Below are 20688 nucleotides of genomic sequence, written 5' to 3' on the forward strand. Positions count from 1 at the left end.
ATTGAAAAAATTGTGCACGTCTATATCTCTTACTTTATATGCTGTTGAAGTCTTGAGAAAGTAAATGCAAGAAAAAGAAAGCAAAGTTAAATTAGGTCCACCTAAATAAGTTTCAGGTAAAACCTGTTCCAAACATGAGTGATTTATGATCATTAGAGAAAAAGATGTTTTCCAAATCTGATCCAATTGCACATCCATTAAATCAAAAGGAAGAAAATACACATGACTACGTCCATTAAATCAAAATAGTCATGTCTACATCAATTACAAAAAAATACACATGACCACGTTCATTAAATCAAAATACACATGGCTATGTCCATTACAACAAAATATACATGACTATATCCATTAAATCAAAATACAACTGGCTACGTCCATTACAACAAAATACACAACTTTGTCATCACAACTACAAGTTGATTTGGTGCCTTCCTTGGCCACCAATAAATTTGACAATGGAGACCTTTCAGTTTGATTTGTTAATGATATTCCATTAGGAGAATCAAGCGAATTAAAATCATAAGAATGCGAGCGTTTCTTCTTTGGCCATGGAGGAGGTATCTCTACTGGTTCAATGGAGTTTTCAATGCTGGCTATTGGATGCCCGGACCACCTGAAAGCAATAAGTAAAAAAAGGTTAATGCAGAGGAAAGATATAACTAGACAAACCCACAAAAAAAAATGCACTCTATATGATTTTAATTGATCTAGAAGTAGTTTTACAATTATGTGTATGCTTTATAATAGAAATTAGACCCTGAATATAGGCATTAAACCTTAGAGAAGAATTTTTTAGCATGACTTCGAATCTGAACTGCAATTTTGGTGCCTACATGTGCTGCATAAAATGAGAGAAACTTCACTTTGATTGGATGGCCAATCGATATGAATAAACTATCCCAAATCACCAATTGCCAATCTTAACTTTGATTTGACGCCAACCACGACCAAAAAGCCTTAAGGCTTCAATAAACTTCTGGTGCTCTTCCTTTGTCCATTTTTCTCTTTGTTTTACAATGGTGTAGGGCTTCCTTACCTGCTCCAACATGAAAAAACAAAGGGAAATTCCACTAAAACATTTAGTAGCTTCAAGTTGCATGTTAATAGGAAGAAGAGAAAAATAAACATTTTCCTAGTTTTTTTTAATGTAGTCATTAGACTTCTCTATCCCAAAAGGGAAATTCCACCAAATGCAAGTTCACATGCACACGTCCCCACAAGTGTGATTAATAATACCTAATTGAAGAGAACGAAACTAATATGAACGAACCAATTAATTAGACCCAGCAAGTGCATGTTCCATTCTAAACAAAAGTGCATTGCTGTGAACAATGCTTGACAACAATGATTGCATATCTAGTGCTCAGTTTGCACAACCAGACCACTTAGCAAAAATATGTTATGCCAATAAGCATGAAGCCTCAGTGTATGCTACTTATGAATTGAAAACTCCCAATCCTTTCTCATAGATACCACTCTCTACAAGTAAATTCCAAAACAAAAGACTACCATTTTTTATTTTTTTAACCAAATCCACCCATTCCATACCTTTTGTGACAGGAAAAAGTGTTAATTTTTACAAGTCAATATGACTTCATAATCAGTAACATATCGTTCTCATTTCTATGCGTACAAGCATTTAGATACCAATATGAACCTCGGAAATTCATGATAATTAGTAATAGAAAAATATTCCCCTTTCAAAAGAATCAGATTCGAGTCCACAGAGCTGTAATACAAGCTTCCCGTAATTAAACACAGATTAAAAACAATACATATTCCATTGTTCCTCAATCTTCATTAAAACATTAGCGATATAGAGATTCAAAAAGAAGAAAAAATTAAATCAGAAACTCACCTTCAGGTGCTGATTCCAAACGAAAAATCAGATTGGGATCGAAGACTTCAGATTCCACACTCCGTTACCCAGCGAAACGGATTAACTGCAAAGGATTAACTCCGTTACCCAAGAAGAAGAAGTACGAAGCAATGGAGAGAGAGAGAGAGAGAGAGAGAGAGAGAGAGAGAGAGAGAGAGTGTGTGTGTGAACCTGTAATTACGATAAATCATGGAGAAGAAGCAACAGCAACACTCCTCTTTTCACTCCGCCGCGATAGTGACTAGTGATAGACATCAAAAGGGAGGGGAGAAGTGTTTCACAAAGAACGGGAATGGGGAGGAGAAGAGAAGAGAAGAGAATGGAGAGAGGGGGGGATGCGAGCGAAATTCATTCCCAAATCCCAATTCTGAACAAAATTTATTCCCGCTCCCTTTTTACTCCCAATGCACCGTTTAAATAAATAGCCACGTAGAATATTGGTGCGTATCGGTGCACTGAAAACGCTTATACCAAGAGTTTTCCTTTTGTTATTTACAATGTGTTATGTAGGATGTGTTTTAAATGTTACCAAATAGAAACTGCTCCCAATATTTATTCGTGGTGAAAGAGAATGGGCAGTGGAGTGGACTCAGGGAGACGAAGACGTCAACTCTCTCTTTTCTTATTTTCATCTTTTTCTTTTTCTCTTTGATTTTTTTTTAATTAAAAAAGTAAACATTTCCAAGTAATCTTCTTACGCGGTTTCATTTACACCATTTGATTAAAGTACTGTCTATGGACTGTGTCGGCACACACGGCGAGTGGCTCTGGTCAAATTATAGGTATTGGTGGGGCCTAATAGCTGCTTCTTTTTTCTTTGCTTGAAAAACAGATTGACTGGTGCATAGCGATCGCCTCAAGTAACCCCTCTGGACTCACCGCTTGGTCACTTCTCTTTGGAAAAGTCTGAATGCAGGCACAATGCGCACCCATTTGCGCACCGCAGTTGACGTGGATGAAACGCCTCGTTTTGATTTTGTACAGAACGGGAATGAGTCTCTTCGTTTTGGACAAATCTGAATGCAGGCACAACGCACAACGCCAGGGTCGAGTGTGCCAATCGGCGGGTCAGCCCAGCGACATAGTCCTCCTCGTCGCTCTCAGTCTCACTCGAACTGACAACGGACTCAATCGGAGAACCGAGATCCGACGAAGTGCCGAAAGAGCCAAACCCGTAGGGAAACTCGAAGGGGAACAAATACCTCCTCGCCTCAGTATCAGAGCGCAACCCATTACCTTCGCTCTTGCAGTTATTATTCTTGCCAGTGGCCAAGTCGTTGTCGGTGAGAAACTCAGGTGGTAGCCAAAACTTGGCGTCGTCCAAACTCGCAGACATCCGGAAAATCCTTTCAGGAAAAAAAAAATAAAAAAAAAAAAAGAAAAAGAAAGAAAGAACCTTTGGTGATGGGAAGGAAGGGGGTTCGTTTCTGAGTTAAGATTTTATAATCAAAAACCTAGGTGGGAGGTTTGCTGGATTCGCAGGCTCGGGGAAGAAGCTCTGCAACGCGGGACGAAACGCTGAAGCTTCTTTCGCGTTTTTCTCTTTTTCCTGTTTTTCGATCTTCTTTCTTTTTTTTCTTTTTTTTTTTCACTTGCCACATCATCTTTCGTCAGCATTTTCGTCCACCGTGTGCCTGCATATAGCAGACTCCCTTCTCTTTTCACTTGGTGGAAGTCTCTCGAAAACAGAGCACAAGCCTTCTCCCTCCCGCCAACACGTTTCAAACAAAAAAGTTCACAACGACAGATGCGGTGTGAATGCAAAGTGGAAAGGTTAAAATTTTGCTTATATATAATTAAATAGAAATAGATTTGTGAGTTGAATAATTTGCATATATTAAGTTAAACTAATCGTTACATCTTCTATTTATATATTATTTTTTTAGATACGCATTTGAATTTTAAGATATATTTAGTATATATATCCATCTCAGGATATAGGAAATCGAAAAAACTAACGTGAAAGATGTCTACCATTGTTGTATATTTTTTTTGGATTAGATTAATAGTTTTAAGTCAGTGACTATTTCTATTCTTCAGTAAAATTAAAAATAGAAAATGGTAGACTAGCACGTCTTAAAAGACAAATGATTATAAATGATATAAGACGTGGAGGAAGAATGCGTTGTGATGGTAAACAAAATAGTGATAGTATAAGTGATGACATAATTGTGCGACTTAGAAGATGAAAGATAATGGCTGATATAGAGAGTGCACCAAGAATGTGTGTTGATGGTGAACGAATCAGAGACATTACAACAGATGAATATCTAAATATAATTATTTAATTATATTAAAGTGAAGTTAAAACTTGCTTACTTGGCATTTATCCAGTATAAATCGGCTTAAAATCGTTTATTTGCACTTACAAATAAGCATTCCAATTGTCACAACCGTATATTGTTTCTGCAAAAAACTGTGTTGACTTCCTTGCAACGTTTTGGCAAAAACTTGAAGCAACGCAACGACATTTCGACCAAAACTCAAAGCATCGCAACGCTTTCTTCTTTGCAACGTTTCTGCTACATAGAAGCCTTCACCGTAGTAGCCTAAGTCCATCCACCAGTTTTGTCGCATTCTCTCCTTCCTCTTGGTGAGTCTGTCGCATGGCTTTTCGCTTAAGCGAATATCTGTTAATTTTCACTCTCGACACTGAACCATCTTTGCTTGCAAATTGTTATGTTTCTCTAACGTGAGATATGTAGCTAATTGTTCAATCAAATCATCTTATTTTCCCTATAGCCTCACTTTGTAAAGCATAAAAGCAAGCGAGATTTACTTTTGTCAATGTCGTAGTCTCTAAACCATAATCAGGTCAGATTTACTTCTTAATGGCTAAATTATGTTTCAACCCAATTTATTTTTCAAAAGTGAATACTTTATTCTTTTCAAGATTGAGATTTGGCTCTAGCTTTTTCTTGAGACACGTGTAGCACTATAGAGTTAAAAATTATTACAAAAATACCATCTAATATTTTAAAAAAGATATTTGTAATTATGAATTGTGTCACTGTCACATAATCACTTTAAAAAAATGAATAAAATATGAGACTCACTATAAAAAAAATTAATAAAACAAAACTCACGTACTAATTTGAAGACTTATTATATTATTACTCTTGAATTCTAAATCATGACAAAAAGTGAATGCTTACGAAATTTGGACTTGATTTTACTTAAATTTGTTTTGGTTTGGATTCTATTTTTGTGAGAATGACACTTATATTTTATAACAGTTAAAATATATTAATAAACATTGATTTATAACTAGATTACTGTAGTAAATTACAAAGGATTTGAATAGAATAGTATGACACTTTTTTTTTTTTTTTGTAATTTAGTGACATTTGATACTTAGTTAGTGACACGTCTTTCTAGAATTAATGTAGTGACATTGGGATCATGTTTAAACATATTAATTGTTTAGTAATGTTTGGTCAATTATTATTAATTATCAAATTTAAATAATTTTAATAGTAATTATATATAGTGCATATTTAAATATAAATTAAAAAAATCCACGTAAATAACTCTCTGCACATTACACGAGTTATAGACTCGTATTCACATAATCCAGCATAAATAACGGTTAACGCATTGCAATTTCTACAACAGCTAAGAGAAAAGGGTTATCAGCACATGATGAACGTCGGCGAACCCAGCATGTTTAGATCGGAAACATGCTGCTCTACCTTATGTCATGATCATTATTTCAATAAACAAGTCTAGGATACTCCAAACAGTTAGAAATAAATAATTCCATGAACTTTAAAGGGAAATTAGCCTTCTTTTTTTTTTTTTTTTTTTAAGACTTAAGCTTTTGCCAATAATGCTACGTACCTATCTGTTTATCTATTTCCAATAATAATTAACAATTTTTTATGATCTTTATGCTAAGAGGCTAAGAGATAGGCATGAGTCATATATATATATATATATGACAAGTATCTAAAGCATCTGATGGAAGGCCGGTACTCCTATATAATGATGTGGTCCTCGATATATTTATTATACGCTTGTACACCTCAGAAAATTAACACTATAATAGTAATATTAACAATTGAGGGTGTAGAGAGACATAATTTCTCTCCAGCGCTCAAATCGTCCCACCCAGAAAACTTTTTCTTTAAACGGAGGGAGGAGGGAGGGGGGTTGGTGCTTCAGCTCCACCCACCCCCTCCTTGCTGGCCAAGCCTTTATTTCTCGTTATCTATGTTTGTTCTAACTTTTTAAGTTTTATTCCGCTGGCACCGTTCAATTTTGCCGATAGGCTACTTTTTGGCCTTTATTTCAAGCGGTGCGAATGCCTCACAAGTGACTTCTGTTGCATGTGGTTTTCACGCGCCGCCACGCCTCAAAGAGCTTTCTGTCGCCATGTGCCGCAATTTTGAGATCAGCAGCTTCGAATCTTCCAGGTCCGATTGTTCTCTTTCTCTCTAGTTGTGGCGCATGGCCTACATGCACCGCCACTGCCTGTTCTGTCCCCTCGCTGACAAGTCGTCATAGTTTTTGATTTCTACGTCATGTTCCCGCTTTTCTTAATCAAAGATAAAGTAAAAATATACGTGATAGTTCATTCTAGTTAGTTTAGACCAACATCTTGTAACATACCCCTCAATATTGCAGCTTTTAGCTGTAATTTATAGTCTGTTCATTAAACTATTTTAAAACCGTCATCAAGCGGTCTTCCATCGTGGAAATTGGGTGTGAGCTAATTTTTTTAACTCTAATCATCCTCTTTGATTTTTTTGTTTTATATTGTAATATGTGTTGATTTTGAAAAGACTTTAAGAGACTCACTATCAAACATGTATCCTCTATCCGTTAGTTAATCTATGGATATCTTATTTGAGAAAAAAAAATATTAACAATTGAGGAATCTGGCGAGTTTGACGGCTGCTGAAGTTGGCTTCTTATTTTTCTAGCAGACATGATTACACTAACCAATGAAACTTTTTCTATAATCGAAGTTGCACGAGCCCACGAGCGGTGTTTCCCATTGGAACCACCCAAGCCATGCTCTGTTCCTTAAAAAAAAAATGTACTAGTAATTCTAATAAACTGGAGAAAAGTGCAGATTCTCAGACATATCTACGGTGCATTTTCTGGACTTGAATAATAGTAAGGAAAAGAAATGCATATATACTTTCGAGGAACACACTTGGGAAGTCGAACAAATGACTTTTTTCTGTAAAAAAGCAGGAACAGCAATTTTTTTGTTCCTCCAACTTGCAACTGCTTGAATACTGCTTCTTCACATACCGCGTCTTAATTGGGCTAGTAGTAAAAGTTCTAACTTTAATCCCATTCTGTCTGCTTGATGCTTTCCACTAGCTAGTTGTACATGTTCAAGGTACATAACAAATTCAACTTTCTCATGAATTTTAAGGCTTAAGTAGGGTGGAAATTATGAACTTGGCTACTTCCTCTTGGTTTTCTTGCGAATTTAACTTATTTAATCATGAAAATAAATGGAAATCGGAGGCGACAAGAAATTCGACCTTCACAGATAGGTCAATTCTGAAAAGACTTAACGTACATTGATCAGTTTTGAGTATAAACCAATGTCATATTGAAGGCCGGGTAGATCGTGGTAAGCAGAAAGCGATTAGCAGTGACATATATATGTAGCACTGATATATATATATATATATATATAGCACCCATATCATAATTAAGAGGAAACTATTCCATTTAATGTGGCCACAGTTAGGCAGGAAACTCATCTGCATTCGACCGTCTAGATTTTTAGGCCAAGTAACAATATATGACTGGTCTAGGATATAAGAGGAAAGCATGCACTTAATGGTTTTTTGCTCTTTTATTTGTTAATAATTCATATAAATAACTCTATTATTTATAAGTTGGTGTCTAAACACACTTTATAATTATAAAAATACCAAAACATCTATAATTTTTTTCAACTATCTAATCAGGAGCCAGGTTGGGGATGGGGGGGGGGGGGGGGATTCTTTTTATTTAATAAAATAATATTAATTTATCATGTATTAGCCCATCCTCTAAAGATTATTTTGGCTCCTCCATAAAATTTAATCAGATATAAAAATGAAATAAATAAAACACATCTCATATAAAATAAAATACATAATTTTTATTATAAATAAAAAATTCTAACTATAACTAGTAGTATTTCGATCTAATCTCTTTTTATTGTCTATATTGAAAGAGAAATAGTTAAGAATTTTAATTTAGATTCAATACTTGATGATTTTGTTTGTTTAAAAAAACACAAGTTATAATTTTAGACACTCTGCATTTTTTTTTAATATATTTGTATGAATTTCTTTATATTATTTCAATAATATATTGTTCTTGACATATCAAATATTTTTTTAATATATAAGTTGTATTAAACATTTTTTTTATTATAAATCTTAATATCAGATTATTATATATCGTAAAAAAATTATATAAAAATAGAACAAAAAATATTTTACATATATTATTCTAGTTTTATTTACTCCCAAAAATAAATTTCTGGCTCAGCCACACTGTATAATGCTAAAACGCCGAAAAGTATTTCACATGATGACTAACATATTGGAATGTCAAATAAAAATAAATAAATAGAAAATAAACATGCTGGGAATGTCAATAAATCAGTTTATAAACTTTTTTTTTAAATAAAATAAATAGCTGCCGTCTTTGTTGGGTTCGGTCCTACGTTTAACCATTAACTTGAAGCCGTTCATATGTGGGCTTCAAGTTAATAGAATGGTGTTTAAAGGCATGAAAATCAATCAAAACTGGGATACTTGATAGATTGGTCACGTACGATATTTTCTCATCATAATTAAACTTGCTAATGTGGTACATTTTATTAGTGTACATTTTAAGTGGTAGATATACGAAATTATATGTCTCAAATGTGTCACAATAATAAACATAGTTAAAAATGATTTAATCTAAAATAAATGGTAAGATTGTTGAGAAATAAGGTAAGAGTTTTGCTACATATAAACACAGTCGTGCACTAATCTGTGTACTAATACTGATTTATTCATACTTAAAATTTAAATTAACACTGTTTTCAATAAAATCTACTTTTTGACCAATCACATCACATTAGTGCACAGATTAGTACACAATTATACTTACAACTATATTTTTCCATAAGGTAATTGAAAAGGACTCTTATTAGTTTCCCTTCTTGCGTACCCACACGAAGTATGTGCTGTGTTCGGTCGCTTAAAACACAGGTCCCCAGCCAAGTCTAGTCGGGACGAGTCCCAAAAGATGTTTCAATACATGAATTGAAGGTTGCCTTGGAAGGGCTGAAGTCCAGCCCAAATGAAAAAGAAAAGAGTTTGCCCAAAATATATTTAAAAAAAATGATAATTGCAATAAGTACCGCATAATTATTTTAAAAAAGATCAGGACAGATATGGGGAGGTCGCTGACTCACAAGTCACAATACTATTTTTTAAGTAGGGGGTGAAAATTTATGGTGTTGGTTCGTTAGTTACTATGTATCAAGTTATGAACATTCTGGATTTAAAAAAAAAAAAGGTTATGAACATTTTATTATACGAGTCAATTCGAATATGATCTGTTAAATTAAATTAAATTATAAAATTATAATTTTAAAATGAAATTTAAACAATTTATCACGAATTAATCTCAAATTAATCAATTTCACCCATTATTAAACTTATTTATTAATCGTATATTAATAAAAATACATATTTTACTCTAAATTAATCATATCAATCTATGAGTTGTGTAGTTCACCTATTGCGTCACGTATTACTAGTGTACAACAGCTTATCTTAAGCGGCGACCAAATCAATTTGCACAACTTGGATTTATGTTGTTGTTTTTTAAAAAAATAAAAATAAAAAATTTTGCGACCTAACCGCAGCCAAACCCATGCTTTCTTTTTTAGACTCTGTCTCTTGTCTATTTTAATAAAAACAACCATTGGGAAGAGAGAGAGCAAAATCCTTTCGGTACTCGAAACAAAAATCCTGCCGACTAGCCTTAGGAAAAGAACAAGAGACAGAGTCTAAGAGAGACGGGATGGAAAGGGATATTGGATTTTGAGTATGGCCTTCAGGGACCATTCGAACTTGATATTTCTAGTCCAGACCATTGAGACCTAATCACCCACAGGAAAGCTTTCTAGCTGTTAGCGAGTCTGTAAGCAAACTCGACTATTTGTGGTGGGGTTAGGACTATCATGTTGCCAAAATTCACGTAAATAAATGAGTTGGGTGCCTTGAAAATAAGTCATTCGAGACAATCCACTTCATCTTTCCAAAGATTAGAATTGATATTATTCAACTTCAAATTATTTTGTTGAAGCTGACTGAGAAGTAAATGAAGAGGGCGAATTGAGTAAATAGGAGAAGAAACATGAAAGAAAGAGTGTCCAATCCTTCATGCTCCAATGCATCAAAAGTGTTCAAAACTATGGCGGAACCTTTCGAAGCTTTCTCTACTATCTTTAAAATAAAGTTCAACATGATATCTTTCGGATCTGATGTGAACAAAAAGCTGGGGAGATATTTGAGACAGATACTTTTCATCCTGAGAATCCATTCAATTGTAGCATCCATGTACCAATTTGAAAAATAGCTCTCATATGCAATATTGTCAATCAAAAAATTTAAAATATAGCTCATTGAAAGATTAATCACTTGTTATCATTTGAAACTTTTTACCAAGTTTAAACATTTTGTCTAGCGTATAGATTCGAACCTTAGTGGAACATAATCCATAGAAAATGTTGCAATTATATATATCTTTTTATTAAAGTCCACAATAATGTATTCATAAAATAAATAAAAAATGCATAATGGTAAAGAAGAAACCCCCACTAATTTTACTTTATAATTATTTGCCTTAATTATGTATCAAATTATTATAATCCCATACATAGACATTGTGGATACAATATTCAAAGACATGTGCTTTTCAATATTCTTGATTAACAATCAAGCCCAATCTTGGGATAGTCTTTTCAATAGTAGTTGATCTATATCTCTATAGGCATTGTAACGTATGTAGATAAAGTTAATCTTAAAGAAAATATTCAACAGAATAAATAAAAATTTACGGATTCAATGCAGCAACACCTCCTTAACCACTTTGTCGAGATTTAAGGTTGAAGAACCATTTGTACCAACTGCTTCCTTTGCCATTTTTTGCCACTTTGTGGCATGTTTCTTCATCTCCTTACCCTTGTCTCCCTCCATCAACTCTCTCACAAGCTTCTCCACTTCATCTCTTTTCACATTACAATCAATCTCTATGCCAAGACCCCATTCAACGCACGCGAACCTACAGTTTGTCTTCTGGTCACCACCGAACGGCCAGCAAAGCATAGGCACTCCTACGCACATGCTTTCAATCATCGAGTTCCATCCACAATGGGTCAAGAATCCTCCGATTGATGGGTGGCTTAGCACATGCTCTTGTGGGCACCAACTTACCACAATACCTCTGTCTTTGGTTTCACTTAAAAACTCGTGGGTTACAATCACCGAGTCATCCTTCACCATGTCAGGCCTAATCACCCATAGGAAGGCTTTCTTGCTATTAGCGAGTCCGTAAGCAAACTCAACAATTTGTGGTGGGGTTAGGACGGCAATGCTGCCAAAATTCACATAAATAACCGAGTTGGGTTCCTTAGAATTGAGCCATTCGAGACAATCAGCTTCATCTTTCCAAAGATTGGAACTGATATTATTCAACTTTGAATTGTTTTGTGGAATTTGACTGAGAAGCAAATGAAGAGGGCCAATGGAGTAAATAGGAGGAAATAAAGAGGAAAGAGCATCCAATCCTTCATGCTCCAATGCATCAAAAGTGTTAACAACTATGGCGGAAGCTTTCGAAGCTTTCTCTACTATCTCCAAAATAAAGTTTAGCATGATACCTTTTGAATCTGATTCAAATATAACGCTGCTAAGATCCTTGATGCGAATATTTTTCATTCCAGAAATCCAATCAATTGTAGTGTCCATGTACCCATTTGGAAGATGGCTCACATCTGCACGATTTTCATTCAAAAATTTTAAAATATAGTTCATTGAAGATTAATCACAGCTAGCATGTACGTTCGAACCTAAGTGGAACATTCGTATAAAGAATGCACAACACTCCTAAGTGGAAACATCTTATCTGCTAAAAAAGTGTTGCAATTTTAACATTTTAATAGAAAATTGTTGTAAGGAAATCTTATACTACACACATTAACCTAACTAATAATATGTGATTAAACACCTAACTAATAATATGTGATTTGTTCTTTTTGTATTTCTATTTAAATATGCACATATTTAAAAATTAAAATAAAAAATGATAAATCATTTGTTGATTAGGTGGATATATAGTGTAAGGCATAATTCGATAAAGAACTTTTATGTCTTTTCTTTTTAATATAGTTCACAATGTATTCATGATGGTAAACAATTAAAAACCCCCGCTAATTTTTTTAAGTGAGGTTAATATTTTTATTTTATGAAAAGTAAAAGTAATGACTTCATTAAAATTGCACAATTCATGGCTGTATTTGTGTAAAACATATTGTGAGAATGTTTTGTAACATGTGAGAAATATTTGGTCTAAAAAATATTTTATAAATTGAGATGATTTGATATTTATTGTAAGTTGGATTATAAATATTTTTTTTATTATAAAGTAGATATAATATATTATAATATTTCATTTAAATTGAGGTTGCGTTAAATCTCCCGTCCAAGATTTTGAGATTCCAGCGTAAATAGAACTAGTGTATATGAAGATGTTTGATAAAAGGAAGATCGTGAAGAAGTAAGTACAATTAATAGGACCAAGGAATATATCGTACCTTTGGGTGGTATAAGTAGACCACTTTCGACAGCTAGACGGCGGGTATGTGCAATGCTTAAAAAGAAAAAGGCACTTACAGGGCACAACAGAAGGATAGGGATTCCCAGTTCTTCGGCAACGGTATTGGCGAAATGCATGTTTAAATCACTAACTATGCAGCTCACCGGGGGAACATTCGAGGAGACAGTATCATTAAGTTCCGCAAGTCGATTTCGAAAGGGAACCATGAAATTCTTTGCGATAGAGTCACACAGTGATAAGATGTCTTGGGTTGCGTCAGCATCGGAGGAAGGCAAACCATCGGGGATGGTTTCAAAGCAAAAGTCCGGCAGGCCGTCCAAGGAATCGGGACCTCTGGCCTTGAGCAAGCGTCTGTGATTGAACTCGGTGTTGATAAAAGTTATGCGGAAGCCTCTATGGTGAAGGACTTTTGCTAATTTGAGCATCGGATTAACGTGGCCTTGAGTTGGGAATGGGATGCAAACAGCATGAGGCTTCTCCTCCACAGAACTCATCTCTCTCTCTCTCTCTCTCTCAATAGGCAGAACAAGATATTAATGTATATTTATATATTTATAGCTAGGGGCTCCTTCATAACTTACATCCCCAGACGTCATCTCGACTAGAGGGCAAAAGAGAATTTGAAATGTAAAAGACAAATGGTGAAAATGGGCAGCGGAGTGGACTCAGTGGAGAGGAAGACGAAGGCGTCACGTCTCTTTTTTTTATTTTCATCGTTTACTTTTTTCCGTTGAAATTAAAAAAGTAAGAGTTTTGTCGTTTACACACTAATTTATATATTAATATTAATGTTTTTATATTTAAAATTTAAATTAATATTATTTTTAATAAAATTTATTTTTTAACTAATAATATTAAATTAATACATATATTAATGAATAAATATATTTAAATTTTTTTAAAAAACGCTGCTACGGCCACCGCTAAAGGCTCTGCTAGGTTAAAAAAAATTCTTTTTTTTTTTTTTTTTTACATCACTTTTTTAATACTTTTAAATATTTAAAAAAATATAAAAAAATTTACAATAATATTAAATAAATTTTTCTTAATCATTAAAAAAATAAAAAAATAAAAAGCTGGGAGCGGCCAGGGGGATCTAGTATTATTCTTTTTAAAAAAGTAAACATTTGCAAGTAATATTCGTAAGCGGTTTCATTTACACCGTTCGATTAAAGTACTGTCTATGGACAGTGTTGGCACACACGGCAACTGGCTCTGGTCAAATTATGGGTATTGGTGGGGCCCAATAACGGCGTAAATTCCCAATGCTTTTATAGAGTTGAGAGTTCTTGTCTTTCGGATAAGTTTCACATTGGCCCCACCATTCACACGTGCGTTCACGAGGAGTTTTGGTCAAGTGTGTCCATTCTCCCCTCCCACTGCATCGAACCCCATAAATAGACTAGCACGGAGAGAGAGAGAGAGAGAGAGAGAGATAAGTATAACCTACACCAATTCGATAAAATTATAACACCGACTTGTTAACTATGATTTTAAACTCATACTGTGATTATAATTAAAATATGTTCAAATTCTAAATAAAAAATACATTAGGCATGAATTTTTTTATAAAATAAAATTATAAAAATAACAATAATTTTTCATTACCAATAATAGAATGGTGTTTAAAGGCAAGAAAATCAACCAAGGATGGAATGCTTGATAGATTGGTCGCGTACGATGTTTTCTCATCATAATTAAACTTGCTGATGTGGTACATTTTAAGTGGTAGATATACGAAATTATATATCTCAAATGCGTCACGATAATAAACGTAGTTAAAAATGATTTAATCTAAAATAAATGATAAGATTGTTGAGAAATGAGGTAATTAAAAAGGACCTTAATTAGCTTCCCTTCTTACGTACCCACACGAAATATGAATTGTGTTCGGTCGCTTAAAACGCAGGCCCCAGGCCAAGTCCAGCCGAGACGAGCCCTAAATGATGTTTCAATACATGAATTGAAGGTTGTCTTGTTACTCTTGTAGGGGCTGAAGTCCAGCCCAGATGAAAAAGAAAAGAGTTTACTAAAAATATATTAAAAAAATAATAATAATTATAATCGTAAATATATAAATATCACGAAATTAATTTTAAAAATATGAGTAAATATAAAATTTATCTAAAAAAATTAATTTTTTAATAATAAATTTTACTTTTTTTAAAGTAATTATACGTAATATGCACAATCTAAATATATAAGTAGCATTGCTATTATTTAAAAGAAATTTTTGGCGTAACTTGAAATTAAATATAAAAGCGATACAAAATGGAATCAAAAGAACGTCCTCGCTTACGTTACGAGGCATTATTCTTGTCTATATTCGTAAAGAATACACCACGTTTTGCTTTCTAGTGATTTAAAAAAATAAAAAAAAAGGGTCCTGCGCAGCCCAACGTCAAGATTAGGACGGATATGGGGGAGGTCGCTGTCTCACAAGTCAGAATACTATTTTTTAAGTAGCGGGTGAACATTTATGTTTTGGGTTGTTATTTACTATGTATAAAGTTTTGAACATTCTTTAGACAACCTATCATATGAAGCGTACCTCAAAATTGGATTCCATCCAATATGCTCAATTTTTATAATGGAAAAAACCCTCCTTGCATTGTATAATTCTGTGTTATATATAATATAATTAATACTTTGTTCATGTACTGCTTAGTTTCTTTATTAATATATTAATCTTGTCGAGATAAAAGTTATGAACTTTTTATTATACGAGTCAATTTGGATATGACATGTTAAATTAAATGGATTAGACTTTTAAATTTAATACGATCTATTTAAATAACATATCTTCAAATTTAACATGATCTATTTAAATAATAGATCGTGTTTTATTATTTATTTAATAATTAATTAGAAATAGATCAATACGACATAAATTATTTCAACTAACCCATATAACTTATTTAACTTTATTAATATAATTTTATATAAAAGTTAAAATTTATATTTTTTAATAACAGCGATATCTATTATTATAATAATAATAATAATAATAATAATAATAATAATAATAATAAAAAGACTAGTTACTAACAAAAAAAATATTTATATTCTTTAGATTCTAATATATATTGATACCAATATTACAAATGCAATAATAACAAAAATGAGGATAGGCCAAAATTACAATTTTAATAATAAAAATATAAATATATTGATAAAGAGTTATTTTATTTAACAGCCCTATACTACGCATATTAAGAAAAAAATTAAATATATAGTGTAAGATTGATGAATATAATTTTTCATTAACAAATACTAATATAACAATTTGATAATAATAAAATTATAATTTTAAATAAAATTTAAACAATTTATTACGAATTAATTTTAAATTAATCGATTTAACCTATTATTAACTTATTTATTAATCGTATATTAATAAAAATATCTGTTTTACTCGAAATCATTTACATCGAACCACTAATTTTGTAGTTCACCTATCGCGTCACGTGTTAGTATTACGGATGCTTATCTTAAGGAGTTCTGTTAACAATTATAATCATAATTATTAATCTGTGTATTAATATTGATTTATTTATAATTAAAATTAAAATTAATATTATTTTTAATAAAATTTATTTTTTAATTAATCACATTACATTAATACATAATTAATACATAATTATATTTGTAACTATATTTTTCCTATATTAAGTGGCGACCAAACCAACTCGAACAACTTGGGTTTGTTTTCTCTACCGAACCGCAGCCAAACCCATGCTTGCTTTTTGACTGTGGCTCCCTGCTGCCTGTGTCTATTTTAACGAAAACCGCCATCGGGAAGAGAGAGAGCAAAATCCTTCCGGTTCTCGAAACAAAAAACCTGCAGGCTGGCCTTAGGCAGAGAACGAGAGTCTGAGAGATATGGGATGGAGAGGGATATTGGGTTTTGAGTATGGCATCGTTCAGGGACCATTGGGACCTGATATTTCTGGTCCAGACCTTGTTGCTGCAGTTGCTAATGCCGGTGGACTTGGTTTCCTCCGAGCCCCCGATTGGGTATTACTCATTTTTTCCCACCTTCTTTTTATTGTTTGTGCTAATCTTCATCTTACAATAGCATCCATCGGGCAAGTTTGCGATGCTGCCTTTATGCTATTCATATTTTCAGATTATTGAACATCTTTTCCATTTTATCCCTGCTATATTTATGAATTTACTATTTTTATAAATTTAATTGAATATACAGTCTTTATCTTTTCAAATTATCGGTACCAGGAGTCGCCGGACTACTTACGGGAGTTGATACGAAAAACACGAAACTTAACTGACAAACCATTTGGGGTCGGTGTTGTTCTGGCCTTTCCCCATGAGGAAAATATAAAGGCTGTATTGGAAGAGAAGGTAGGGTTCCTGCAACTTTCATGGGGTGAATTTTCCAAGGAGCTTGTACATGAAGCTCATTGTGCTGGGGTTAAGGTTGTTCCCCAAGTGAGTATTTTCTACCTATTTTTGCTTCGAAAAATAAATCTTTTCACGTGTATGAGGCTTTTAAAGGTCATATTTTCATGAAGATAATTTATCTTGACATATTACACCTATATTAGGCACTATAGGTAATGCATACTTGAAAATAGGGGACCCACTACAATTTTGTGTGTAAGAGAAAATGTTTTAGAGTTGAATAAATCTGTTACGATCAAAAATGGATTACTTTCAAGGGTGGCGCCCAAGAAAACCATTTCACAACATAACAGCACGAAGTCCAGAGTCCTTACCATCGTGGTATCATGTTTTCTGGTGGTTTTCGTTTAGCAATTCGTGTCTTATTTGATCTGTTAGCAGAGTACAGCTCCGTAGAAAATTTGACTATTGACCATTGATCATGTGCAAAAAATTGTGCAATATGGAAAATAGTTGCCATTCCATATGTCATAAAGGATTCATTTACTATCTTCATGTTGGATGTGAATCCATTCTCTCCAACCCACAAGCTAAATAGTAGTACGATGTTTATTTGTTCCTTTTCTTTTGTTTCGTTTTTTTGTTTTTGTTATTGTGCTTATCATGTGTAAAATATGATTGCATTGGAGGTTGGGAGCTTAGAAGAAGCCAAAAAAGCAGTTAGTGCAGGTGTAGACGCAATCATTGTCCAAGGACGTGAAGCAGGAGGGCATGTAATTGGCCAGGTATCCATGCTCCTTGTTTCTGGAAGAATTGCTGTATACTTGTGCAGTTATGAATCTGTTATGGCTTTCTGTTGAGATCCAATAATATGCAATAACTTTTGTAGATAAACAAATTGGAACAAGGAAAAAAAAACAGAAAACACAATTCAGGGAGTACTGGAAGACCTTGACCAATGGAAATTAGATAAAAGTTAAAGAGCAGGGCCCACAGGCTGAGCAAAAAATTTACAACTGAAGGAAAAGAAATGTGTATATGTGTGTGTGTGTGTGTGTGTGAGAGAGAGAGAGAGAGAGAGAGAGAGAGAGAGAGAGAGAGAAAGATGTGCCTATAAGGGCGGCTTAGCCATAAGCTTGCATTTCGGAATTGATGAGTTTAAGACTAAGTCATGGTCACAAATGTAGAAAATTGGTCGTTTCGATTAAACTGTTGTTATGGAAGATGATGTCTGCTTAAAATCATTTTCCACATTGAAAACTTTCTAGTTTGTCCTTGGTGCTCTTCATAGAATAGTTACCTATTTTGTATTAGGTTCAGATTGAAATCCCTTTTCTCTAAGCAGTTCAGATTGACTCATTAGCATATCAAACCGAAGTGTTGCAATTGTGGTCTTTGATACGTGCTGTGTTGTATCTTTCCCGAATTCACAAAGTGAGTGATTTCATAGATATTAATATATTATGCATTGATGATTTTCATGTTTTTGATTTTTTCTTCTTGCTTCTATGCTATTTGAATGTGATACTTATGAAATTGAATTATTGAGTATGTCTTGACGCCCCTTGTTTTATTCAATTACTTGTAGGATGGTTTGATATCATTGTTGCCTAGAGTAGTCGATCTTATTGGGGATCAAGATATACCGGTAATCGCTTCTGGGGGCATTGTTGATGCACGTGGGTATGTTGCTGCTTTGGCCCTTGGCGCACAAGGCATTTGCTTAGGCACCAGGTTTGGAACAATTCGATTTACATAAAAGTAAATTTAAGGCACTCATTTGTCTAATCATGCTGTGGTATTTCAGCACACATGGCCTGCATTTAGAGTCACGCTGCCATGAAATAGAGGGTTTTCTAGTTGCAGATGCAAGGAGTTTATCTCATTTGTTTCACAATGGATAAATGATTTCAACATGTTGCATAGCAGTTATGGTTTTGAACACTTTTTGAGCCTGAAAAAAGAGAGTATGAAATTGGGTATTATTATAGTCTTTATTCTGGGGATGATGCTATTTGCAGTGCAAGCTCGACGGAATTTTCAATTCTCAAATGAAGTGGATTAGCTTTGTGTTCACATGGTGTCCAATTCTTGGACTCTACTCTTGTTTTTTGCTTCAAAGTTAGAAGCAACTCCTTTTAATTATTTCTATGATTTTAACTTGGGAAAAACCATATTTTTTTCTGAAAAAAGTTATGGGTTAATTTTTTTGTTATTTATGCAAAAGCCAAGGAAATGCAATCTGGCCAGTCCTATGTAGCTTCTTAACAAAATTTACAAAGTGGTTACAATTATGTTCCAGGTTCGTTGCAACTGTGGAAAGCTATGCTCACCCTACATACAAGAGGAAGTTAATTCAACTTGACAAAACTGGGTATACTGATATATTTGGCCGGGCAAGGTGGCCCGGTGCACCGCATCGTGTCCTGCAGACACCTTTCTTCAGTGATCAGAAACCCCTTCCTCTTAATGAGAATGAACTCGACAAGCCTGTTATTGGTCGTGCAACAATACATGGCATGGTGAGAACCAAATCTTGTCATCATGATAACTAGAAACGTACTGTTGTTTCCCCACCCGTGAAAAAGTCTGTTTCATATATATATTTTTTTAATTGAGGAACATAGCATTTGAGGATTTGAGGTTGCCATTTTTGCCATTCTTTAAGTACTTAGACAAATCTTTTTTGTCGATAAGCCCAATGGCTGAGTGTACCGAAGCCCGTTCTTATGGGTTTATTTCATAGTTTGGTTTCTAGTTCAAGTTGGAGCCCATATCTATGTGCTGAAACTTCACTTTCTGTTTCATCAGGAGAAGGAAATTCGCCAGTTTGCAGGTACTGTTCCAAATGCGACAACCACAGGTGACATTGAAAGCATGGCGATGTATGCTGGCCAAGGTGTAGGCCTTATCAAGGAAATTTTACCAGCAGGTGAAGTTGTCCAAAGACTGGCTGAAGGGGCTCAGCATCTGATCCAACAAAAATTTGGTGGCATATAAATGTTGATTTTGCAAATTGGGGTACAGTGGATGACAAAATCTGAAATTGTACCGTCTTGAGAGACTGTAAAAGAGGAGATGCTTGGGGCAATTCACCGCTTATATGGAATGGATGTCTGCATTTGCATGTTTGCGTCTGTGTATAATTTTAATTTTATAAGTTGCCTTAATAACATCAAATTATGAAGTCCCATACACGGATATTGTGGATACAATATTCAAAGATAGGTGCTTTTCAATGTTCTTAACAATCAAGCCCAATGCTTGGAAAGCTAATTAAGAGAAGGCAATCTCTTTCTGTTGCAAAAATAATTTGGGATAGTCTTTTTGGTAGTTATTGAATATCTCCCACGGTATTGTACGTAGATAGAGTAAAGATAATCTTTTAAAGGAAAGATTCAACCAAAAAAAAAAAAAGCTTCTGAATGAACTGGCGAATTTCAGATATTTTACTACTGTTCCAAAAAGGAAAGTTTCGAGTTTGAAGAGCCATCTGAATGAACTGCTTCCCCTGCCATTTTCTTCCACTTCATGGCATGTGTCCTCAACTCCTTACCCTTATCTCCTTCTATCAACTCTCTCCCTTA

General features: G+C 33.9%; 2 protein-coding genes across 2 annotated transcripts; one reads left to right on the forward strand and one right to left on the reverse strand.

Moving 5' to 3' along the window:
• Positions 1 to 10794: 10794 nt before the first annotated feature.
• Positions 10795 to 13308, reverse strand: LOC122310897 (7-deoxyloganetin glucosyltransferase-like). Its single transcript, XM_043125135.1, has 2 exons — positions 12717 to 13308; positions 10795 to 11897 (listed from the first exon to the last, which is right to left on the reverse strand). Exons 1-2 carry the CDS (start codon positions 13231 to 13233, stop codon positions 10966 to 10968), a joined length of 1449 nt encoding a protein of 482 aa, XP_042981069.1. The 5' UTR covers positions 13234 to 13308; the 3' UTR covers positions 10795 to 10965.
• A 3132-nt stretch (positions 13309 to 16440) lies between these two features.
• Positions 16441 to 20413, forward strand: LOC122311997 ((3aS,4S,5R,7aS)-5-hydroxy-7a-methyl-1-oxo-octahydro-1H-indene-4-carboxyl-CoA dehydrogenase). The gene is made up of 6 exons (XM_043126807.1): positions 16441 to 16756; positions 16976 to 17188; positions 17791 to 17886; positions 18690 to 18835; positions 19404 to 19623; positions 19913 to 20413. The coding sequence occupies exons 1-6, from the start codon at positions 16622 to 16624 to the stop codon at positions 20099 to 20101; spliced, it is 999 nt and encodes a 332-aa protein (XP_042982741.1). The 5' UTR covers positions 16441 to 16621; the 3' UTR covers positions 20102 to 20413.
• The last annotated feature ends 275 nt before the right edge of the window (positions 20414 to 20688 follow it).

The sequence above is a fragment of the Carya illinoinensis genome, chromosome 5, assembly GCF_018687715.1.
Source record: "Carya illinoinensis cultivar Pawnee chromosome 5, C.illinoinensisPawnee_v1, whole genome shotgun sequence".
Classification (NCBI taxonomy): domain Eukaryota; kingdom Viridiplantae; phylum Streptophyta; class Magnoliopsida; order Fagales; family Juglandaceae; genus Carya; species Carya illinoinensis.

What these genes read in the sequence shown, in the direction of transcription:
- LOC122310897 (XM_043125135.1), bottom strand. Translation starts at nt 13,233, where the DNA reads ATGAGTTCTGTGGAGGAGAAGCCTCATGCTGTTTGCATCCCATTCCCA. An exon ending in TCTACTTATACCACCCAAAG is followed by an intron (nt 11,898 to 12,716) that starts GTACGATATATT and finishes AAAATCGTGCAG; the next exon opens with ATGTGAGCCATCTTCCAAAT.
- LOC122311997 (XM_043126807.1), top strand. Translation starts at nt 16,622, where the DNA reads ATGGGATGGAGAGGGATATTGGGTTTTGAGTATGGCATCGTTCAGGGA. An exon ending in GGGTTAAGGTTGTTCCCCAA is followed by an intron (nt 17,189 to 17,790) that starts GTGAGTATTTTC and finishes ATTGCATTGGAG; the next exon opens with GTTGGGAGCTTAGAAGAAGC. An exon ending in GAGGGCATGTAATTGGCCAG is followed by an intron (nt 17,887 to 18,689) that starts GTATCCATGCTC and finishes AATTACTTGTAG; the next exon opens with GATGGTTTGATATCATTGTT.